The 26,374-nt window shown below is 38.6% G+C and overlaps 1 protein-coding gene across 1 annotated transcript; it reads right to left on the bottom strand.

Moving 5' to 3' along the window:
• Window positions 1–21,889: 21,889 nt before the first annotated feature.
• LOC149230196 (uncharacterized) lies at window positions 21,890–25,775 on the bottom strand. Its single transcript, XM_089381228.1, has 7 exons — window positions 25,272–25,775; window positions 24,354–25,052; window positions 23,648–23,762; window positions 22,898–23,395; window positions 22,479–22,678; window positions 22,056–22,071; window positions 21,890–21,981 (listed from the first exon to the last, which is right to left on the bottom strand). Exons 1-7 carry the CDS (start codon window positions 25,773–25,775, stop codon window positions 21,890–21,892), a joined length of 2,124 nt encoding a protein of 707 aa, XP_089237354.1.
• Between the last annotated feature and the right edge of the window lie 599 nt (window positions 25,776–26,374).

Raw genomic sequence — 26,374 nt, 5'->3', positions numbered from 1 at the left:
TCCATCGTCGTGCAGCATGCACCCAAGGAGGAAGAACTGTTCCAAGACATCCCGCGGGAGTCCTGTAACAGTTGAGCCTGCTAGAGTGGATACCATTCACAGCACAGGCCATATGCGAGGAAACGTGGGCGCATGCAACTGAAGCATCCCATCCATCGACGACAGCTCGTGAACATGGACCTCCGGGCCTGTGTAAGTTCGCCAGCAGCAGGTAAATCGACTCATCAGCGTCCAACGAGCCGAAACATCGTGTGCAGCCGCGCAGGTAAGTGTCTCGACCCTTCCTTCCATCAGACTGCATGAATGTTACTTTGATTGATTGCTAAGTGTAAAGGTGAATTGGTTGAGCGGCTGTGTGGCCATTTGGCCGGCCACGTCGGCCAGTTAATGGTCTAGTTGGATGTGTGGGTGGCGGCCATGACAAAAAGAATGGGCAGCGTGCACGTGAGAGCGATCCCGTCGAAGAGAACGAGTTTAACCAAAGAGGCGGCGGTAGATCTGCGGGAATTGGTGCAGCAGCAAGTGAACGCGCAGTTGAATGATGGGGTGACGTCACCCAATGGTCCGGCGGGGACAGCTCACCCCCCGCGCCACAAATTCCGCCGAATTCAAAATCTAATCTGCTAGATTGCACTCATGCATTTATCAACCACCGTTTTGAACTCGAGCGGCGATCTTGATCCTTCTGCAGTGTGATACGCCGAGCCTTTGGCCATCAGAATGATTGAGAAGCACACCCAAGGCGCAGACCGACTGCAGTCTCTCCCGAAAATCACGCGCTGCATTCTACAGGAACGAGGTCATTCTACAGGAACGCTGTCATCCTACAGGAACACAGTTTTCTACAGGAAAGCGGGTGCCTCACGTAAAAAGGTGGCCAATTAAAGAGGTGACCCTGAACTCTTCATGCAACTGGTTATTAAAGGTGGCAGAACTGTCGTCCACAAGTCTGGTCATAGAAAAACGGTGAAATTATTGTCTGTTGTGCCTATACTGTCATTCTACAGGATGTCGAGTAATTAAATTGTGTTAAGTTCCTCAGGGATAACTTTGTGGGTTATGTGCATGACATTCTACGCTCTGTCTCAGTAAACCAAAATCTCTTCCACAATCACCACCTCTGGTTAAGAAAATTGTTTTATCATGCCGGGTGGGTTTATTAGACGAGAACCCACTGATTCAGCCAAATTAAGGGAAAACCAGGGGGTGGTAGAGCTCTTCACACGAGCACAATGGATATCCTTTTGTGATAAGCTGCAGGGTTACGATGATGAAGTGGCCGAAGAATTCCTGCAGGCTCTGAGGCCGAAATCCAAGACACTGGCCACAGTGAATTTCAGGGGCCTAAGCCTCAAGCTCACCCCGCAATATATCAGTCGAATCACTGAACTTCCAATGGGTCTGCCGTGGGATAAGGAAGAACGGAAGTTGAGCCAGCAGGCCAAGAAAGAATTCTTTCCACCTGAGGAGGAATTCTCGGAGGACAAGAATGGGGTGCGAAGAACAAGTCTGTTGCCACCATGGAACGAAGTTAGCCTGCAAATCATGAAATATATAACCTGTGAAGGCCGTTATAGCATCGTGTACGGGTATCACTTTCGGTTGCTCACTGAGTTAAGGCACCGAATTGATCTTCCTGTAGAAAAGAAACTAAGCATTCCTTATTTCCTGTTACAGTCTCTGATGGAGTGTGCTACAAAGCTAAAAGAAGGCATACCAGATCAGGTCGCCCACCATGGGTTGATCAAAATTCTTGTGGAGGATGCACTTCATTCATATAAGGTTCCCCTCTCATGGGAATCATTCAGGAATTTAACCAGAGATGGAGACATAAGGATGCTCACTGAAGAAAGTGGTTCCTCCAGCAGTGAGGAACAAGAAGCAGTGGCCGAGGGAAAGAGAGAAAAAGGCCAGAAGACCCCGACCACAGTGCAGAAGAAAGAACAAAAGAAGGAGCACGAGGAAAAGGATGACAAAGAAAAAGGTGGCACACCCATCTTATCAGCAAGAGAAAAGAGGTTGAAGAGCAGAACGGACAAAGCTGAGGTGGTCCACATCAGCCCAAGTACCTCGTCAGCACCTGCAACCAAACCAAAAAGCAAAACCCATGCAGCTAAGCAAGCAAAGGTGGAGACACCCGTGTCTACAGGAAAGCAGAAACAGGCTTCTACAGGAAGCCCGAAAACAGAGAAAGGGTCTTCTACAGGAAGCCCGAAAATTACCAAAACAGGGGCTTCTACAGGAAGCCCCGAAAAGGTGAAACCCAAAGAGAAGAAGGTGGATATTCTGGCACGGGAGGCAGCAGCTGTATTAGCTGGCCTCAGCACGCCACCTAAGCCAAAAGAAAAGAGGAAGAGGGAGACCCCTCTGTACTTTAAAGCTCGAAGAAGTGTTAGGATAAAGACGGGCAAGCCACAGCCTCCGTCCAGCAGCCCGATTGTCATCGAAGATACCCCTGCTTCTCCCAAAGAAAAGTCCCCCTCAAGGATAACAGTCACCTACGAAAAGGGGAGTCCAAAGAAAAATACATGGCAAGAAAGATTAGACCTGTTGACTGAAAAAACTCGGCTACAGGAAGCTGAAAATGTTCTACAGGACACTCTGGCCCGGCTACAGGAAACGGAAAAGAGGGAAGGAGAAGGACCCTCATCACCACCAAGGGAGGGTGAGGTAGAGCCACCTGAAGAGATAGAAAGAGAACATATACCAGAACCTAGCCCTTCGCCTAGTCTGAGTTCATACTACACCTTTTTAGAGGCGGGCAAAATCATACCGCAGAAATTTACTGTGCCTCTATTTTTTGCACTAGAGGAGGAAAGAGTCCGTTCCCACACATGGATGCAGATCGCCAAGTCAAAGGGTGTGGTGGACATAGGTCCCTTACAAGAGCAACTCAAGGAGGTCAGGAGTGAATTCGCCATGGCTAAGCATGTGGCTAATTGCCAACGTGTGCTTCTACAGGAAGAAAACCAGAAGCTGAGATTGCAGCTACAGGAACTAAGGGCAGGGGTAGGTACATCCTCCAAAGACACCACAGAAGAACAACAGGGCAAAAAGGAGCTGGCCACCAGTCTTGAGGAGCCAATGACACTTCTACAGGAAGCAGAACAACAAGGCCAAATTGAAGTGCAAGCTCTAAAAGAACAGCTGCAACAAAAAGAAGCACAATTGGCCTGCATGGCCAGTTGGGCCATGGAGGCAATAAGGTGCAGACAACCTGCAAAATCCTATGCTTTGTACTTGAAAGGCCAATGGCTGCAGTTCCAAATAAACACCTTGGCACAAAGAGGTATTTCTCAGATACAAAACCCCCAGCAATTTTCTGAATTGTGCAGTACTAGTTCGTCAGAAGACAAGGCCAAATTAGCAGAGTTCTACCTCCACAATTTGGCTTTGCCTAATGAAGTCTCCTGGGATCCCAATACTGCCTTGGGTGATATGCAATTAATGGCGTTCGCTTCATGGTTGAACCATGAGGATCAAAGAGCAACAGAAGAAAAATCGGTCATGAGCCGAGAAATAAACGAACCATTGCTCATTCGAGCGGAACCAGAGGATCCAGTAGCCCTCATCTCAGCACACCAACACTTGTCTACTGATCCCACAGCTTCCTTGAGATTTATGGACCAACAGGCCCAAGCCATAGCTCATTTTGAAGACATGGAAAGACTGCTAGGAGAAACTGCTGCCCAAGCATGTGCACGCAGATGGAATACCTTGGCACACAGTTTAAAGATCCGAGAGTACCATACCCCAATTCGGATGAGGGAAGCTTTGGCAAGGGTAGACCTTTACAAGAAATCCATGCAAAGCCTCCAGGCCAGCTGGATTGGCCTTAAACTCAGCCCACCACTACTGCTAGGGTTGACTGAAGGCAATACAGAGGAGGATGACAGTGAACAATGGGAAGAGGTGAACAGGAAAGCAGGGTTTCATATCAGCAAAGAGGATACTACCACAGAGGCTTGGGATGTAAGGGAAGCTGTAAAAGCAATGAAGGATGAAGATTTGGACTAAGTTGCTCAAGGATGAGCAAATATTTCAGCTGGGGGGTGATGATGAGCCCCAATTTTTGGTACAATTTGGGCTCATATTGGCCTACTTACCTTGTTCAACCATTCATCTTTTACCACTTATGCATTCATTTCTTAGTATATTCGTGTTGTTTGTAGGAAGAAGGGCAGGCATTATATCTATGTGACTAATACATGATGATTTCAAGTTCTTGGCATTAAAGAGAGCAAAAGACCACGCAAAAGGAGACAAGGAGACAGCAAAGGTGGCATTGCATGTTCATAGGGAGGTTTTCTACAGCTTTAAATGACTTCCCTCGTGATTGTCACCTTAACTCCGAGCTCCAACAGCTCTCCCCACCGAGCTTAAAGGCAGCCAACACGTTCTACAGGATCAGCAGTTTTACAGCAGTTTGACTTTCAGTTGGAATAGCCAAGCTCCACGAATCAAGGAAGCCAGCTTGATCCTCATTTTGTATAAATATGAAGGCCGTAGCCTTTGTTAGAAGATTTTTGACTTTTGGAATTACTATTGTAATCTCTGAGCACGAGTTACAGCTCAGTTTTTGTTGTTTTGTAAGCCAGTTTTGGCATGACATTAGACTTTTGATTATGAATAAAGGCAAGCAGATTTGGATCTAATTCTGAGTTTTTAAGGGAGCTATAGCTCTCAGGTTAGGGCCCAACCTGAGAGCAATAGATCTCCTCTTCTTGTAGTGTTATTTACCTTTCTTTCCAGCATTGTGTTTCCTTGTTTTGATATGCATTTCAAAGAATACAGTTTGCTGATTTGATTTGGTTAATGAGAATTGCGTAGGACTAGTTTATGGTTAATTCACTTTCAGTTGTTTAGATCAGAATAGGAGGTTTGTAATCCACTGGAGCTCCAAGAAAAGGGTTGTTAGTGTCTTCACTGTCATCTCTGTTTAGGGATTGAGGTGCAGTCCATATCAACCACCAAAAAGAACGCAGTCTTTTACTTCCATGCAAGCTGCAACATAGTCATTTTCATTGAAGATCCATCCATGCACTTTTGATCTTGAACCATACTTCTTCATTTTCACTCCATGCACGGCTTCTTTTCTCAGTTTACATTGCTGTTCATAGGTTTATAGCACAGGTAGCATAGGTTAATGAATTCTCGTTTTTGGTGCAAGACATAAGTAATTTGTTTCATTTACACTGCTCCATATCCTTCTACTTCCTTTTTCTTCTTCTTAACCTCTCCTCAAGTCACCTACTCGACCTCTGTTCAGCTCGTTCACCTTCCAATTCTTCCATTGCCCACGTAGCTTCATCTTTTTGACCTTTCGTTGATCCCTTCCTTCTCTCCACCAACCACTTCATGCACTCTTTCTCTGTCCTATTTCTCTGCCCCTAAGTCATCACAAGCTCCATCTCCACCTTATCTATCCACCCATACCACTCCATCACTTCACCATCACCTAAAACTCCCGTGGTAGAGCATCCTGTAGAAGTTAGCAGACTTCCTGTAGAATCCCTGAGTTTCCTGTAGGATCCCCTGCAGACATCCTGTAGGAGCCTGCAAACTTGGTTGCCGAGCATCCGAACGTTGTAGACTTCTGTGGACTGATGCTAAGGATCCCCTGGGACCTCTCCTAGCCCCCCTGACCTTTCCCAAGCTTTCCTTCCTTTCGCACCACCTCTGCACAACCAAACCCTAATAAAAAACAAAATCATCATCACTCCAACCATTTAAGCAAAAATACAAAAACATGTTCTTTTCAATAAAAGTAGTTTAAGTTCATGCATTTCACATCATTAGAAGTAATGGCATCATTTCCAGACACTTGCACTCCACCCATTGCATCCTATAGGTTAAGCTAGTCAGATTAGGGTTAACTAGGGTTTCCATGTTTTGGTTGGCTTTCAGTTCATTTTTGCAAAGTAGATTAATTTCCTCTGAGATAGTCCTCGTCCATCATTTAGCAAGCTTCTTCTGAGAGCATATAGAAGTTGGCTTGAGCCCTAGCGGACTTGTGCCAGCTGACCAAGTGACAGCTGCGACAAGAGCTAGTACTTGTGCATACAGCACCGTCGCTTCCAAGTTTGTACGAACTATCGGGTTGATAAAATTAGAGATAGGAAGCTCCAGGAGTTGTAGCATTATTGCTACAATACTAGAGCCCACCAGTTATGTTATAACAATATTTCTTATATCATTATGTTATATGTTATTGTTATGTTTTTAATGAACAATTAGAAAATTCCAAGTACATATGGGAATTTCTCGGATAGCCTGAAGTAAAGGAACCTTTATACAAATATTCCTTAATTCAGAAGCCAAAGTGGACTCAGGGTCACTCTTCTCCATGACCAACCACTCTGGATATGGGGGCTGGTTTGAAGAAGATGGTGAATCTAAAGGTACGGGAATGGCCTGAAGGGTGACATTGTTTTTCGAATTATCAAGAGTTACCTCCTCATTTTTCTCCTCAATAATCACTGTGAACCCTTTTTTTTTTTTTTTTTTCTGGTTTAACTACCCTTCCCGACCTTAATTGAAGTTCATTCATCCAAACTGGCAGGGTTCGATAGGTAGGAAGAGGGGACGATCCAACCAAATGAATCAGTTGTACTGCCTTATTATTAGGATTCAGTAACGGTTAAGTAGGTAGTTAACGTGGTCTAAATGGTGGTGGCAAAGGAAATGGTGGCAATGATTGACTTTGTTGAGGTAGAGAGGGAAAATATGGTTGTGACATATGGTGTGGTGCATAGGAAGGAGGATATGATGGCATTTGAGTAGGATATGAATGGTTTGGCCCTCTTCATCCTTATTGCCAAGGTTGAGAGGATTGTCCACGATGAAAATGATTCCCGTGGTGCCAATGTTGAGAGTGATTATTATTGTTATAATAGGAATATGGAGGTGCATTATAGCCATAAAAATGTGGTTCAGGAGTCATACCTGCACTTACCTATGTCCAGTTTCTTCGCACTCTCATGGCATGCAATGACTCAGGTTCAAAATTCTCTCCTTCAAGTACAACTATTAATCCAGGTATGGAGGGGCACTCCTTGGTGGCATGGTTCTCTGCAAAAATCACACATTTATTAGCACCTTTCATATCAGCAAGACACTCTCTTAAATGATGCTTTTTCCTACACTTTGGATAAAAAATAGACAATGGCTCTTGTTCCTTTTCTAATTTTTGTTGAAATTTCAAAGAGTTTATTTCTTTGCTAACAATATTCATTATTTCAATTTTCATGTTGTCCATTTTATTCTCCAAGCCAATGATCATAGCATCTGTAGATCCCAGTTTGTTAGTTTTGCTTTGACCTCCTCTAGTGGATCTAGATTGATTTACGGAGAACTTCTTGCACAAGTCACAAATTTGTTCAAAAGTTTTATGAGCAATATCTCCTTGTCCTAACAAATTCAGATTATGTTCAGAATCCTCAGTAAATCCTCGTAGGAACAAGGTTCGAATATTACTTAAATCAAATTTGTGTTTGGACCTTTGGAGTATATACAAAAATCTCTCTAAGTAATCCTCCAAAGTCTCATCATCACCTTGTACAATGGTGAAGATCTCGTCCTAAATTTCTCTAGTTTTACAATATTCTTGATATTTGTTCAAAAATATTGTCTTCATGTGGTCCCAAGAACTTACAGTGTTTCCTCCTAGTCCCATGAACCAACGCAAGGCTGAATCCTTGAGAGTTGTAGGAAACAACTTTAATTTATGGGAATCAAAAGAATAATCATAACTCCGACACAATATATCAAACTAAAAAAGAAATGAATCTAGGTCTTCATGCACCTTACCATGAAAGTGTGGAAGAGCTGAAGGTGAAATATTCTTCATTTGTACATTCACCTCTGAGTTCATGATTGGAAATCCAAAAGTGGACAACTCTTCATTTACATGGTTCTCACCAGTCCCCTCTGCATGGTCTTCATGATCAACCATTGTTGTGCCTCCAATCAGACCACTTCTAGAAGGTGAAGGTTGAATAATGCTGAATTGAACTTTTTGATCACCGTTAGCCTCCTTCTTCCCCTTTTCGGGTTGTGTCACACCTGAATCACTGTTTCCAAAATCCAAGTGGATTGTTCCAGCATGATGAGTTTGGGTTTGCTTGGAATTTCTACCTACAAAAGAAGGTCCAATATGAGAAGAGTTTTCATATTTTTCAGTATTTTGTCGACCCTTATTGGGCTTCGAACCCCTACCTTTCTTAGGCATTCATTTAAAAAAAATCAAATCCAAAAAACAAAATTCAAATGCTTATAAAGAAAAAGAATTTGTTAATTGCTGCAATGAATAAAAAATCAGCACTTGTAAAATCATCAAAACAATAGAAGCATACTGTGGAAAAAATAATAGTAAACTTACCCTATTGTAGAAAATGGAAATTTCTTACCAATTTCAAATCTCCCCAGAAACGGTGCCAAAATGTTGGGTGTAGGAATTGTTGTTAGGCAAAATCCTTCAACACTTAATTGTCAACCTGGGGGTTTTGTAAACTTAAAGACGAAGCACAGGAAATGCCAGAAATGATATGAAATTTTCCAAACTCTATTCCTACTTCCTTAATTGTAATCTTGCAGAATCAAAAAGAAAAGATCACCCGACAATTTACACCAAAGGTATAATTTCTAGTGTTGGAATGTGAAAGAAAGTACTTTTGTAGGAAAATAAATGAAAGGAACTCTCAAACTTATTATAAACAATCTTGACTAATGAAAATGTAAATCTATGTTTATCTTCAGTATAGTTGGGTGCCAGGTTAAGAATTGGACCCTTGAAGATATCTAACTTCTTATAGATCTTTCTCCCTACACTACGCTGATATTCCTATACTTCTACAATGTGCTTGCACTAGTACCAGAATGAAATTTAGGTGCTGGAAGTATATTTTACACCTGTACTGAAGATTTATGTCTTCATGGAGGAGCTCTAAGCCTCAGGACTAGAGCACCTTGTCCCTGTATCAGGATATCGATTCATGTACCGGAAAAAAAGATTCTTGCACCAAGTTTTCCAATTCTTCTTATAAGAAAATGAAGAATGTGATAACTTAGGAAAAGAACTCACAAAGGTGAACAAAACTTTCAAAATAAATTCCTTAAACCAAACGATGCTTCAACCAATCTTAATATCTAAAATAAGAATTAATTTCCAAAGTTAAAGCACAATCTTCTTTAATCAAGGAACTTCTTCATGCAATCTAAAGAGATCATCTAATTGTGACAACAGGCTTCAATCCTGTAATAGTTATCCACACAAACCCAATCTGCATTCATAACCTTCTTATCTCAAAAAGATTCTCTTTGAAAATGATTAAACATAAAATCTGATCTTTCCCTAAACAATATAGGTATAGGTTAATGTGTCACAATGATGTTCATTCTCGAATTACCAAAGTGTATTTAATTCAAAATATCAAGGATACTTCAGAATAAAAATCACACACTGCAGAAACGCATTAAGGTTCATCAATCACATAAAAATAAAAAAAACTATTACTGTAATGAACCAAAGGAATCAATTTGCGAAATTGTAAATGCATTAGTGTAGGAACACGTACTTGCACGATCCAGGCAAAAATGATATTAAACTTTGAAGAAAAGAAATCATAAAATTAAACTCAATCAATCATGCACACCACGGATCCGTCACACAATGATGAAATCAAATCTAAGCTTTGCAAAAGAATAAAGCATCTATTTACTTCACACTTTGCATTAAACGAAATTAACACACCTTAATCAAAAAAGAAGAACACGAGGGAAAACAAGCTGGGTTGGTTAGGACCTAGCCAACCAAGTCATTTCCCTATTTAGGAAATGTAAAGATTCAACTCTTAATCAATGCATCAACACATAATTACAATGCAAGATTGAGAAATCATGGCGCAGTCCTTTTCTATTAATAATCAACAAATGTACATCATGAGTTCGAATCCATCCCAGAATGAGGGCGATACCAGCAAAATTATAGAAGAACAAAATTACAATATCCTTGCTATAGCTATCGCTCGCTACCATTTTCTATCTGAATCCTATATTTTATACATTCATTCAGGCCTACGTCCATAACCAAATTACATCAAGCGTTCCAATCTGAGCCTTTCAACTATAACAAAATAACAATAACAATTCATACTAAGCCTTTTGGCTATAACAAAACATTATCTAAGTATTCGGCCGGTGACCCAATCTCCACCATATCCCTGACATTTCTCCCTACTCCGAGGCCAACTCGAGTTGATCATTTTGGAACAAGGTGTCTGCATGAGGTGGTGAGTTGTCATGATAGTTAAGGATTCGCCAGCAGTGCAGGAATCCTACCTGCACTTGACCATGCTAACTGGGTGATTAATACATTGCCTATCAAATACTTTAGGAAAAGAAATATTAGTTGCAAGGATTATTAAAGGTACAAAATCTATGAAAATTATTAATTAAGCACATGTGTAACCCTTAAACATGAAATATAAAGCTAGTGCAGGAAAATGCACAATTCTTGGAGTAGTGCAGGAATAGGGAGATTTGCAAGGTTAAAATAAAGGTCTAAGGTTATGGTTTTGAAGGGAAAATGGGTTCAAAATGAAGCAATTTAGCCTACCAACAAACATTTCTACCATACTTGGCTAGAGAGTACCTCTTGGGGCAATAAAATTTTAAACTTTAGAGTAATTTTAAATGTTTATCTAACTTTATAATATGTTTAAAATAATCATGTTTCAAATTCTTAGTAAAAGCCCAATTTAGAGAATACTATGGGAAAAACCATAGGTTAAGAATAACATGGAAAAACCATGGGTTGGCAAAATTATTATTTATATTATTTTATTTTATTTTTTATGTAATTTGACCGAGCCAAAATTTTAAACAATAGAGGATCTAACTTTATAATATGTTTAAGATAATTATATTTCAAATTCTTAATAAAAAATACCATGGGAAAACCATGGTATTATTAATTTCCTTTTTATATTTTATTATTTATATTTTACATTTATTTTTTTTATCTAATTTGACCAAGCCAAAATGTTTACATAACATAACATAACGTTACAACATTTCTTCCATATTGGGTTGGAGAGCCCATTTCAGTGCAATAACCATCCTAGATCCTTTGACCAAGCCAAAATGTTTACATAACATAACTTAACCTTACAACATTTCTTCCATACTGGGCTGGAGAGCCCCTTTCGGTGCAATAACCATCCTAGATCCAAGCAGGATCAAGTCCTAAGTTAAGATGGATATAAACTGATACTCTTTCATTCCATAATGGATTTCCTCCAGCCTTTAATACATTTCATCATAATTCCTGTCCCAAGTTAAGATGGATCTAAATTGATATTGGTTCATTCCATAATGGATTTCCTCAAGCTTTTAATACACTTCATCATAATTCCCAAGTTAAGATGGATCTGAACCGACACTCTTGCATTCCATAATGGATTTCCTAAAGTGTTTAATACACTCCATCATAACAAATACCATGGACAAATACCATAGGCAAAACCATGAGTTGTCAAAACTTGAAGCGCAATAACCAAAAACCATAAATCATTTATTTGATTTTATTTTTATTTGACTGACTCAAAATGTTTATGTTTACAATAAATATCTTTTCCATATTGAGCTAGAGAGCAACTCTACCCGCAATAATAATAACTTAAATTTAAATTATAATTTAGTTCATTTTTATGATTTTATTTTAAATACGAGAAATATGATATGTATCTTAACATAAATATTTTGATACTTATCTGCTGGCCTCGGCCATATGTTGATTTTCCCTCTGAAAAATATTTTGATACTTATCATGAATTGGTTTTTACTACAATTTACTAACTATTTAATTTATTTAAATAAACTAATTTAAATTTTATTTTAAAATATATCAATATTTTTTCTATACTAATTAATAATTTAATAATTAACTAATTTAATTAATCCACCATTATTTAATAATTAACTCATACAATTAATATTCAATAAATTTTATTTTCATGATATCCTAAATTTTAAATAAAAGATGAAGTTTAATAATATAAAAAATTCCTCAGTCAATTAATATTACGGATCATATCATTTGACTTTACACTTTTTTTTGCTGCCCATTATTATTTAAGTATGGAAGAAACCAAAAAAAACATGTTATTGCTTCCCAAGTATTGAAATATGACACAAAACATGTATTTTTTTTTTTGGCACTCAAGCTCCTTACATGTTAAACATTGATTAGTATCTTTAGAGTGTAAAATGTCATGAAACATGATGGTTACACGATTATACTTCTGCACTTCCTTTAACTTCAGGTATCTTTGATAGCTCTTGCCCTTGTGCACCCATTAAATTTGTTTAGGAAAATACAATTCTTTACTCGTAAAGGGACGAGACAATATATTGTGAAGTATTATTTTACATAAAAACAATAAATAGAGTGAAGTATTATTTTACATAAAAACAATAACTATTTAGGAAGGAAAGGATGTTTCTTGAAGCTTTCTATAGTGAAGGTGATATATAGCAAGGATGGTCCAGTTTAAGTTTTTGATACTTTTTTAATTGATTTTTTTTATGAAAGGATATTACTTGAAGTCTTTTATAATGAAGGTATATATAGCTATGATTGGTAAGGTCAAACTTCTTTAATGGATTTAAAAAAAAATATTGTTGCAGTGGCAATAAAGTTCTAGAAGAGATTAGTAATATACTTTTTCCTTTGTCAAAGTGGATTTATAATAAAACATTTTTATCATCAAACACTAAAGTGTTAGTTGCAATTTGTAAAGCTTCACAATCGATAAGAAATCAATTTTACTTTTGTAATTATATGATGGTTTTTTTGTTATGCTTTGCTTTAGTCCTTGGAAGTCAAAGGAGATTGTGCATATAAAAATGTATTTTCTATGATCATGACCCAAGAATAGCTAAAATGTAAGAGAAAATAATTTTCCTTCCTCCACTTGAGTTCAACATTTTTAGGACAGTGACATTGTATTCCATTTTCTTGAGATCTGATTTGTTCTATGTTTTGTTTATGAGTGAATATTCTTCTATTTATTGATATATGTGAGTGTTTAGGGCTCCATAGTGAGTGATCAATGTGCTTTAGTCTTCTGGATATAAATTATGTAAATTATTTAGAAACCATTAAAATTTTCAATTGGACACTACACCCATTATTATAGACAAACCAAGTTAAAATTATATAAAAGAGTGTTGAGGCAAGGATATAAAGACGTTGATGAATGATATGAAAAATCTAAAAAATATTGTGAAAAAATAATAAATAATAAATATTAACTAATACAAATATTAAATTCAAAAATTGTTGCAAATTAAATTGATTTATTTTCAGAGTAATCTAACTATTAGACATTTTTATGTCTTTCTCTAGAATTACAATTTTTTGTTAGATCATGAATTTTATTTGTTTAAATGTGTTTTTGAATGTATAAATGGATTCAATGCCCTGAGGGCACTTGATTTATATAGATTACACTGCTAAAACTTAAGATTTTAAAACATCTTTGCCAAATTTCTAGCAAAACATAAAAAGATGGCCAAAAAAAAGTTTAAAATGCCTATAAAATAGACTAAGATTTTATTGATTCTAAAACAATTTTGCCAAATTTCGAGAAAAAATAAAAAAAAAAATAGCCAAAAAAATTTAAAAAGTCTATAAATTAGACTAAGACTTTATTTTCTATAATCACATGCCAATAGTTACTAGGTTGTAAGAGAAAATCCTTCCCTTCCTTTCACTTGGGCTTAACACTTTGAAAACCATGACTATTCTCAATATTTTGAAAGTAATTTATTTTATGTTTCGTTTATAAGCATATATATTCTTCTATCTATTTATGATGATTTAATTTATTAATATAATGGTTTTAATTTATTAATATATACTAATGTATAGGCTTTCATAATTAGTGATCTTTTAGATATAAATTGTTTAAAATATTTAAAAGCCTCCAGCATTACACTATACCCATTATCAAAAATAAACTAAATTAAAATAATATAAAAGAGTAATGTGTAGGCTTTCATAATTAGTGATCTTTTAGATATAAATTGTATAAAATATTCGAAAGCCTCCAACATTACACTATACCCATTATCAAAGATGAACTAAATTAAAATAATATAAAAGAGTGTTGGACACTATACGCATTATCAAAGACAAATCAAGTTAAAATGATATAAAAAGGTGGTGGTGTGAGTATATAAAAAGTAAATATCCAAAGATATACGTGGATGAATGATATGAAAAGTCAAAAAATATTTAAATTAAAAAATTGACAAATTAACCATTATTGTTTAATGCTTACATTATTTTTTATTTTTGACTACTTCACCTTTTTTATATATTATAAATTCTTTTTACATCTATCATCAATTATTAATTTAAATTTAATATTCTTATTTAATTTAATCTTTTAATTATTTATTTTTTATTTCTTTTTATAATTATTAATCCATAATCATTATTTAATATTCTTGCTTAATTTAGTTTTTTAATTTTTTATTATTTATTATATAATTATTTATTTTTCATTTATTTCCTCCTTATTTACTCTTTATATCCTCATTCGACTCCTCTTTTTAATCATTTAAATTTGATTGGTTCTTGATAATGGGTGAACATTCGATTCCAATATAGGATGTTTAGGATATTTTACACATTTTATAAAAAAATAAAAATAAAAAACGTTATTGAGATGTTACCCTAATACTTCATATATGTTATTTGAGTATTTTATCAAATCCCCACTAGAAGGAAAATAAATCCTTATCAATCTTGGGCATGATTGCTTGGATATTCGCATAGAATAATTTTGAGCTAGGTTGATGTCATGTCTCTACCCACACATTTACAAAAAAAAAATTACTTTTCTCTCTCTACGCATTACATCGCAAAGTAACATTATGTACTTGGTTAACTTTTTTCGGTTAAATGACTTAAGAATAAGTAACTCAAGTTATCGGAAAAGGCTTTCCGATGGAATGGCTGTTTGCATGCATTAATTTATAGTACTATCTGTCCTGGTCACTTTCATGTCTCACCAGTTGCCAGTTCCTCCTACGCATCACACCTGGCTTGATATTTATTTTTCCTGCTCCGTCATGTGACATGGCATGGGCAGCGTACCATCGGCTGCCGAGCTCCTCGGGCTTCACCCGTCTTCTACGGTGAGGATCGCAAGTCACTGATCTAAGGGTTGAGATTAGCCCTGGGGTTTTGGGTGCTCATTACTCCAGCTTTGAGTCTCAAACCGCTCATTTGCCTCGGCGCTAGCTCCAGCTTTGTTCCGCCTTTCTTCGCGCAGGGTTCACCTGTAAGTTTCCTGCCTGCGACCTTGGTTCGATGTACAGGAGTTTACCTATCCAGCGTTTCTGTGGTTCAAGCATACATGTAAGGTTTTAACTTGTTCTGTTTTAATTTTATTCGACTCCCTTCCTCCTTGAATGTTTGCATTGCTGAATTCATGACTGTAACAGTCCTTATGTTTTGTCTGTTGGTTGAAGGAGGAACGAGCGCGGCTAAGAAGTGCCTGCTGACACGATGGATGGCGAGGCTCTTAGGATTTCATCCTCTCGCGCTGGCCACCAGGTAAGCACCATACTCCTGATGCAGGGTTTTCTTGTTAGAGTGGTTTCGTCAAGAAGTATTGTCGTATGCTGGCTGCCCACTTCGGGGTTTATAGTTTTCCATATTCTTGTTTGTGTTTCAGATTCGATGGCAGCTGCCAGAGTACCCTGAACAGGGTTTCTCTGTAGCCTTCTCTGAGGTTAATTGGGTTGTCGGCCCAGAACTATCTTGACTAGGGGTTTGGCACACCTTCAGGCTTTTAACGCCTTCGGGCTAGCTTTGTCCTTGTCTTATGACTGCAAACTATTTGGTTTCATTTGTAAAGTCTGCTGAGGGAATATGTGGGTCCTCTGCAGGTTTCTCTGTTGCATTCATTATAGTCATGATGTTATTTCCAGTACCTAGGAAAAAAGGACCTCGAGTCCATTGTAAATATTCGGTTCTGTTATACTTATTGAATTAGAGCCGAGCTCTTTATAGCTCCTGGTCACGTTTTCTTGATGTAAGACTACACTTGGTAATGGAAATATAATCTTCTGGTTTCACAGTTGAATTTATTTACTGCTTTGGTCATATTGTTCTACTTTGCCATATAGTTCTATGCATATATATACTTGCTACGAGCCTTAGCTTTATTTATGCAGAGTTTAGAATTTATGTTAGTCTTATCTCGATATTATGAGGCCAATAATTTATAAGTTTCTCTGGTTGGTACCTTACTGGTTTGCGCATGCATCCGTTCACAATTGAAGTAATGTGTTTACCCTTTTGTCTATTTATGAATATAAATGATTTCCTCCATCTCTGGTTATGGTGTTTATACGTTTCACATGGTGCATCTACTGTTAGAGCTTATCACAGTTCTTTTGTTATATGTGAACTCCATCCCGGTGTTGGGGATGAGCACTGGTTCATAACGGCATATCTTCTTGAATTCCCTCGTGGTTTGTTACAGTTTCCCTCTTTCATTATAAAGGGTTTCTAACTATTTAATCGTTTCTCGCACTGGCTCCAATCGCATATTTCTTGCGAGTCCTGCTTTTTAACCTCTACAGTTTCTTCTGTTTACTACTAAACGAAATCCTGTGAATTTCTAAGGCCACCCGCGCCTATCAGGCTCTATGAGAGCTGTTTGTTATGCCGTTATACATTTCCTGGGATGCTCACAATGGAGTTCCCTTCAACTAGTTTTGTTGTCTCTGTTTCTTTTATATTATATGCACTGCTGACATACCATTATTATGGCTACCCCTCCCTTCATGGAAAACCCCTGGGTATAATTAATGTCTGTTCTAATATATCCCTCTACTATTATTTCTGTTCACAATTTAGGATTGTGTTTTGTTTTGGGTTTTTTAAAAGAAAGGAATACAACTTCTCGGCAGTATTTGTATACCCCAGAATACAGAGGAAAGAGAGAACTAAATTTTCTTTAACAGTCACATACTAATTGTTGGGTCCTTATAATACTAGTGATTACTCCATTACTATTGTAGTTGTATCCCTTATTAATATTGTTGTGCCCCTATTGTCCCCATATTGTTATTACTGTGCCCCATAGAATCCCTCTATTGTTATTTTTGTGGCTTTATATTATTATTGTTAGGTCAGTTGGGTTATATTGTGACTCCTTAGACTCCTATATATAGAAAGGAGGTTGTTTCATTTGAATCATCCAAGAATTGCTCATTTATGTAATGTAAAGGAGGTTGCCCCCTCGAAGAGGCTAAATTCTAAGGCGTGGATTTCTCTTTTCTGTCTTTTTGTGAGCTGGTTTCATAACATTTGGTATCAGAGCTTTGGATTCTAGGGTTTCGCTGCTCCAAACAGAGCTTTTCGCACTATATTTGCGGAGCTATGATCTGAGGAAGTTGGTCTTTTTGTAGACTCCTGAATTACATTCCAAACAGGTGACCTGGGGAAAATCTTCATAACTTTCTCTCTGAGCATCGGATTGAAATTTTGTAAGAAGGTACAGAAAGAGGACGGACTGCAGTTTTTTGTATATCTTTTTCAGATCCAAAGGTCAAAACAGTGACTCGTGGCACGTCGTACAAGTTCACTCTACTAAACTAGTCTATAATCAGGTCATCTTGGGATATTGTGCATAACTCTTCCTTGGAGAATCCAACTTGGATCAAACTGGTGGCATTGGAAATAGGACACAGAGGGCTACTACAGGTCACAATTTCAGAACTGGATGATCTGAAATTGCAGAGATACATCAGATTCAATATCAAGCTTCTACAAAGTGAAAAAAGGTGTGTAGTTTTTTTTAAATTTTTGCATAAGCTTGGTTTGAAAAATTAGTTTGAATCGGTAATTGATGCCCCGAGGAAAGAAAATGCAAACACCTAGTAAGAAACCTGAAAGCTCTAGCATGACTTATGAAGAAGAAGAAGAAATGCAACATGATATATCAAAATTACGAGACCAAGTGCAACAAGTGTCACTTGCACAAAAAGCAACAGAATCTAAGATGGATGGTTTAAGGAAAGATGTAGAAGCTAATATGGATGGTTTAAAGAAGAGTGTAGAAGCTAATATGGATTGTTTAAGGAAAGGTGTAGAAGCTAATATGGATGGCATGGAAGCTAAGATGAATGGCATGGACGCTAAAATTGATGGCATGGATGATAAGATGGAAGAATTGAAGATAAATATGAATAAGTTGCTACAAGAAATGGTCAATAATGGTGAAAGGGTAGTAAAGGAAACTCATGATGAGAACAAAAGAAATGTTAATCATGATTCCATAGACTCTAATGTTGGATCGAAGACCCACCATATTCCAAAAATCGATATCAAGAAGTTTGATGGCAAGGATTCCGCAACATGGATATTACAGATGGAGCAATTTTTCAATCTCAATAACGTGCAAAACACAGAAAAGGTATGTATTGCAACTTTATATTTGGAACCAAATCAGTTTGTATGGTATCAATGGCTTTGCTCTCGTAAACAAATTATCACTTGGGCAATTTTTACGGAAGAATTGATAGCACATTATGAGGACACAAAAAGCGACACCTTTTTTAGCCAATTGATAAGTCTCAAACAAAAGGGTTCAATAATGGAGCACATTGAGGAGTTCCAAAAATTGAACATAAGGGTAAAAAATATTCCAGAGGAGCATAGGATTGATTTGTTCATAGGGACTTTAAAGGATAATATCCAACATGATGTTCGCCTTTGGGAACCTGATTCATTAGAGAAGGCATTCAGGTTAGCAAAAAAAATGGAAAGCAAAATTATGGCAACCAGGAAGCATACCACTCACAACTATAAAGATGGAAGTGTCCTTTCCCCTAGTCTTCCACAACCTATAAGGTTGACACCACAAAAATTGGAAGAAAAAATAGCAAAAAGGCTTTGTTACAGTTGTGATAGCAAATAGACTAAAGGTCATAAGTGTGCTGAGAAGAAATGATTCTACATAGATTGTGAAGAGGAAGAAGAAAAGGAGCAAGAAAGGTCAAAAGAAGAGGATATACTCCAGGAACAAATCCTAGATAAAGAAGAAATGAATCCGACCATATCTTGTAATGCATTGGCGGGAATTACCACTCCTCAAACTATCAAGATAGAAGGACAAATCAAGAAGAAAAAGGTAATAGTGTTGATTGATTCAGGAAGTACCCACAATTTTATTCATTGTAAGGTAGCAAAAGAATTGAATTTCTTCTTATATCCAACACCAGAGTGTCAAGTGATGGTTGCAAATGGAGGAACAATAAATTGCTCTGGAAAGTGCCATAATATCAAGCTATCCATGGGAGAATATGTATTGACTAGCCCAATGCTTTCCATTCCAATGGGAGGTGTTGATGTTGTATTAGGAGTCCAATGGTTACAATCCTTGGGTACAATAGCTTTTAATTTTCAAGAACTTTTCATGAAATTTGTTGTGGAAGGAAAGGAAGTTGAATTAAGGGGTATTGCAGGGAAACCAGGAAAGATAATCAGCTCTAACGGTATGACAAAGCTTCTAAAAAAGGAACAAAGAGGTGTAATTGCACAATTATGTTCGCTAGATGTTTCCACATTGGAATCATCTATTTCTCCAGATCTCCAAAAGGTCTTGGACAACCATTCCAAGGTATTTGAGACTCCCAAAGGTATCCCACCTATTCATGATCATGATCATGCTATTCATCTAATTCCAGGAAGTGTTCCTCCAAACATCAGGCCATACAGATATTCCTATGCCCAAAAGAGTGTCATCAGGGTGGTAGTTGATAGACTTACCAAGTATGCACACTTTTGTGCATTATCACATCCATTTAAAGCCAATACAGTTTCTACTGCATTTATGGAAACAATTCAAAAGCTACATGGAAACCCAAAGATTATTGCAAGTGACAGAGATCCCATTTTCACTGGAAATTTTTGGACAGAATTATGTTCTTGTCTTGGTACTTAGTTAGCTCATAGCTCATCTTATCATCCTCAATCTGATGGGCAAATTGAGATAGTAAACAAATGTTTGGAAGGATATCTTCATTGCTTTGTATCTGATAAACAGACACAATGGGTCAAATGGTTGCCTCTGGCTGAATGGTGGTATAAAACTTCCTTCCATACAGCAACAAAAATGACCCCATTTATGGCACTTTATGGATATCAACCACCATCCATCACATCATATTTAAGAGAAAATTCTAAGGTTCAAGCAGTGGAACATCACATCGAACATCAACAACATGTCCTCCAACTCTTAAAGGATAACCTCGTGTTGGCACAGAATAGAATGAAACAACAGGCAGATCAACATCGCAGCAAAAGAATTTTTGATGTAGGTGATTGGGTATTCCTACGGCTACAACCATACAAGCAAATGTCCCTCAAGCAAGCTAAGAAGGATAATAAATTATCACCAAAGTATTATGGTCCGTACAAGGTGTTGCAAAAGATTGGTACTATGGCATACAAATTGGAGCTTCCTGCAGCTTCTCGATTGCACCCAGTTTTCCATGTTTCATTTTTAAAGAAGGTTATAGGCGACAAGCTCCCAGTTCAAACAATATTGCCAGAACTTGACGAGGAAGGAAAAATTATATTGGAATTAGAAGCAGTCACAGAAACGAGAACTCGACAGTTACGAAATTGATCAATTTCGGAGTATCTTATCAAGTGGAAGAACTTATCCGCTGAAGATTCCACATGGGAGGATGAGAATTTTATACAGAAGCATCCAGAACTACTGAAGTGTTGAGGACAACACTTTTTTGAAGGAGAGGGACATGTTGGGTCCCTATAATACTAGTGATTACCCTGTTACTATTGTAGTTGTGTCCCTTATTAATATTGTTGTGCCCCTATTGTCCCCATATTGTTATTATTGTGCCCCATAGAATCCCTCTATTGTCATTTTTGTGGCTTTATATTATTATTGTTAGGTCAGCTGGGTTATATTGTGACTCAGACTCCTATATATAGAAAGGAGGTTTTGTCATTTGAATCATCCAAGAATTGCTCATTTATGTAATGTAAAGTAGGTTGCCCCCTCAAAGACACTGAATTCTAAGGCATGGATCTCTCTTTTCTATCTTTTTGTGAGTTGGTTTCATAACACTAATCATAACAGTAATCCCTCCATCTCTCTTTTATAAATAATATGAAAACACATAAGAATTCATGAAGCAGATTCCCTCAGAGGTTTTCTCTACTTACCTGGTCTTTCCGGGTTGTAAGAGCTCCTCGAAAAATTCACCTGGGTTCTCTGCTTTTCCTTGACCACCCGACCATGAGATTCGTCTTTCGGGACCAGAATCTCCCCCCTAGCTCTCTTGCAGGACTACAGTCCTCAGCAAGACGCATGCACCTCGTGCTTGGCTATCTGGTCATCACCAGACTTACCATTTGTTGTTTTTTTTCTTTTTTTCCTCTACCTGTCCCTACAGCGCAAAATTTTCCTCTACCTTCCTCCTCTCTGGAAGCCCTTCCAGTTAGGGGAGGTAGTTAGGGTTGCAACCATAGCAACCATCTTTTCCCAACTTCCTCCTCAAGAAGTTTCTAGCACATCAAGAAAACATTTCTTACTTTTTTTAAAATAATAAAAAGATTATTAAATTTCAAACAACTAATATTGTCATATTCAGTTTGTCTTTTATCATAGTAAAATTAAATATTTACATTTTCTCGGGGCATCACATCTCCCCCTCCTGAGATTGGACATCGTCCCGATGTCTTTTGACCATAAACAGCCCCGGGTAAGCTTGTTTCATAAGCTCTTCATCCTCCCAGGTGGCCTCATCAGGCCCAAAGTGCTGCCACTGCACTTTAACTTGGGTAATAGCTCGCTTCCGTAGCTGTACTTCTCTCCAGTCGAGAATGTTCAGCGGCTCGACCAAGATTTCTCCTTCCGGTTCGACCTGCAACATGCAACATTCTAAGTCAGTTTCTTTTAAAGAAAACTTTTAGACTGGTCTACCGGAATGATTCTTACCTGTACATCCTGCCATCTGATTACATGTTTAGGATCATAGACGTATTTTTTTAATACGGAGACATGGAAGACATTGTGGACTCGGATGTGACTTGGCAGGGTGAGCTGGTAAGCCACCAGCCCAATCCTTGCCAAGACCTGGAATGGTCCACAATATCAGGGTGCCAACTTGGTACACCCGCTCCATTGCAATGTGCTCCTTTTTGCTTGAATTCTCACATACACATGATCACCGACTTGGTATTCTTTAAACCTCCTTTTCCAGTCAGCAAAATTCTTTTGCCTATCCTGGGCGGCTTTTAAATTAGACCGTACCTTCTTGACCATTTCTTCCATTTCCCTAAGCATTTCCGGCCCCAACATTAATTTGTCTTCTGGTCCACCCCAGCTTGAGGGTGTGCGACACTTCCGCCCATACAGTACTTCGAATGGGCTCATTTGCAGTGACGTATGATAGCCATTATTGTATGCGAATTCGACCAAGTGCAGGTAATCTTCCCACCTGGTCGGTTGTTGCATAACATATGCCCTCAACATATCTTCCACCACCTGGTTCACCCGTTCTGTTTGCCCGTCCGTCTGAGGGTGATATGCCGTACTAAAATTCAGTTGAGTTCCCAGTTCTGCAAACAATGTTTTCCAAAAGACCGATGTGAATTTTACATCACGGTCGGAGATTATTGTTTTTGGTAACCCATGCAACCTAAATATGTTTTGCATAAAAATATGAGCAATCTGCACAGCTCTATAAGTAGATTGCACAGGTATAAAATGTGCTGATTTACTTAATTTGTCCACCACCACCATGATGGAGTCATTATTTTTCCTTGTCTTGGGCAAACCTGTTATGAAGTCCATAGAAATGGTTTCCCACTTCCATTCCGGAATGGGTAACGGTTGCAATAGTCCCGCAGGGTGTTGGTGTTCTGCCTTGATTTGTTGACATTCTAAACAACGTGCCAAGTATTCCGCCACATCTCTCTTCATACCCGGCCAGTAATATTCTTTTCGGAGGGCAGTGATCATTTTCTGATATCCTGGGTGTCCAGCATAGTGGCTGATATGAAATTCATCTAAAATCAGATTCTTGATGCTGTTCTGATTGGGCACATATAGCCTCTTCCTATAGTACAACATTCCAACATCATCTACCCCATAATCTTGCTGATTTTCCTTGCTGGTAGGCTGTTGTACTTGCTGTTTTATCTGCTGGTATACAGCATCTTGCTCTGCTGCTTTTTTAATCATCTCTTCGAAGGGGATTTTCCATTCACTACAGGTAATTTCATATAAGCACTGTAATTTTCGACTTAATGCGTCCGCCACCCGATTCTCCTTCCCTTTCAAATGTTTGATTTCAAAGTCAAAACCACTTAGGAAATCCACCCACCGTGCTTGCCTAGCATTTAAAGTGGGCTGGCTAAAATAATTGGTCAGACTGTGGTGGTCTGTCAGCAATAAAAATTTTCTTCCCATAAGGTAATGTCACCACATCTTCAAAGCATGTATGATGGCTGCCAATTCTAAGTCATAAGCGGAATATTTCTGCTCATGTTCTTTTAGTTTCCTTGACTTGTAAGTGATTACCTTACCTTCTTGCATCAACACGCCTCCGACGCCCTCCTTGCTTGCATCAGTGCACACCACATAATCCTTGTTGGGGTCAGCTATGCTCAGAATGGGTGCGGTGGTGAGCAGATGCTTAAGCTGCTCAAAACTTGCTTGGCATTCTGGGGTCCATCTAAAAGCTCTTCCCTTTTTCTGTAAGGAAGTAATAGGGTGCGCTACTCTTGAGAATCCTTCTACAAATCATCTGTAATAACCGGCTAGTCCCATGAAGGATCGGATGTCTGCCACATCCCTTGGTACAGGCCACTCCATTATGGTCTTTATCTTTTCAGGGTCCACCGCGATCCCTTCTTTCGTGATTATATGCCCCAAATACTATATTTCCTCCTTAAAGAAGTCGCATTTGTTGAACTTGGCATACAATTGGTGTTCTCGGAGGGTTTGTAGCACCAACCTAAGGTGCTCCTTATGTTCCTCCATGGTGTGAGAATATATAAGTATATCGTCAATAAAGATTAGCACAAATCGATCCAAATATTGATGAAATATGTTGTTCATTAAACACATAAAGGTTGCAGGGGCATTAGTTAACCCAAAGGGTAGCACCACAAACTCATAATGTCCATACCTTGTTCTAAAAGCAGTCTTAGCTATGTCCTCATCCTTAATCCTGATTTGGTGATAACCCGATCGCAAATCGATCTTGGAAAATATTGTTTCTCCCTTTACTTGATCAAAAAGTTCATCGATCCAGGGTAAAGGGTACTTGTTTTTGATGGTCAATTTATTCAACTGACGGTAATCTATACACATACGAAGAGTCCCGTCCTTTTTCCTCACAAACAATACTGGAGCTCCCCAGGGAGACACGCTAGGGCGAATGTAATTTTTGTCCAGCAGTTCCTGCAACTGCATCTTTAACTCTGTCAACTCAGGTGTACTCATTCTGTAAGGTGCTCGGGATACTGGGGTTGCCCCTGGTACCAATTCGATAGTAAAATCTATATCTCTTTTAGGGGGCAATCCGGGAATCTCCTCTGGAAACACATCCGCAAATTCTTGTATCACAGGGATGTTGTTTAATGCGGCTGTTTTATCTTTCGAGTTAGCATAGCCTACTTGGATGGCATACATCTGACACCCTTTCCTAATACATCTTGCCAACTGAGAGGCAGTTATTGGCCGAATCTGCACAGGTCGCTTAATTCCCTGCATCTCCTGCTGTATTCCAAGTTCATCCCTGTAATAGATAGTCTTTGTTTTACAGTTGACAAGGGACCAATGTTTTTCTAGCCAATCCATACCGATTAGAATGTCATATGAACCAAGGGGAAGCACATTTAAATCTGCTAACACTGGCTGTCCCGCTATCTTTAAAGGGTAGTCATTGACTTTTGCAAGCACTCGTCTCTTGGCCCCTGTAGCCAGCTGTACTAGCCAAGGATTCTTGAATTTAACAGGTTGCAGTTTACAGTGCTCTACAACCTTAGGACTAATATAACTTAATGTGGCTCCAGGGTCAATTAAAATAGTTACAGTAAGGTCTGAAATTTTACCTTCGAATTCCACCATAGTCGGCTGGTACTCCGCCTGACGATCTTCCAGGGCAGCATTAATCCTTGGCAGACTACGTCCTACGTCACCGACCATCGATGCTTCATGGATCTGGGAAATCTGTTCGGTTCCCTTCCGTTGCGGGCAGTTTTTGACGTAATGGGGTCCACCACACCCCCAACACTGCACGGGGGGCCTTGTTGTCCCTTCGTTGTCAAATTTTCCAGGTGGCTCACTGATCCTTGACTCACCAGTTGGCTTCGACCTGAGGGGGCCTTTCTGTAGATTTTTACTGTTTTGCCCTTTTGCAAAGCCCTTACTACCTCCACCTCGATTCCCTTTATTATTTCCAGCCAATTTGCTGTTCCTCTTATCAGTCCATCTTTTACCTGGAACTTCTCCCTTCTGTTTACTTTGTTGGTAACAAATTCTGGCTTTGCGTATTGCTTCGTCCATTGTTTTTGGATTGTCAAACTCAATCCTTTCCCTCATATTCGAGGGCAGGCTGCTGACAAACCTCTGTACTTTAGCCTTTTCCTCCCTAATATAAGGTACATAACGAAGTAATGATGTAAACCGAGTAATAAATTCATCCATGGTCTGCTGTCCCAAACGCAAGTCATGGAATTCCCTTGCCTTCTCGTCATAGAAACGTTATGTCAGGTATCTTTCCTTGAAATATCTTTGAAATTTATCCTAGGTAATATTCTGTTCACTTACTCCTCTCACGATCTTGACTTCCTCCCACCACAGAGTGGCTTTCCCTTGTAATTGGAAAATGGCTAATCGTGCTTTCAGGTTGTGATCGTATTCGTACAGCTGGAAGTATTTGTTCATATTAATTAACCATGCCTCAGCTGCTTCCTCTTGTTCTCCGTCAAAGTGTGGCGGTTTGATCTTGCGGAACTCCCCTTGCAACTCTGTCCGTTGCCTTTTTGATGTCTACTGCTCGGAAGCATTATCAGATCGTTCCTCCCGTTCTTCATCCCTTCCTTCTGACCCTTCTGGTTCTGTGTGGTGATTCTGTTCCTCCGACACTCTCTGCTGCTCAGCACTGGGATTCAACGGTTGCTGATTCTGTTTGTCTGATAGGCTCTTTAGAATTCTTTCCTGCTCCATGGTTAACCTGGCGTTATCCTCTCGTAATCGAGCCATTTCATTTTTCAGTTCCTGTACTGTCTCTAATATTGCAAGGT

The sequence above is a fragment of the Pinus tabuliformis genome, chromosome J, assembly GCF_031772625.1.
Source record: "Pinus tabuliformis cultivar Carrire ecotype Pingquan chromosome J, CPIR1, whole genome shotgun sequence".
NCBI lineage: Eukaryota > Viridiplantae > Streptophyta > Pinopsida > Pinales > Pinaceae > Pinus > Pinus tabuliformis.
Note: the sequence above shows the minus strand (reverse complement) of the source record. Positions and strands in the feature narration are given on the sequence as shown.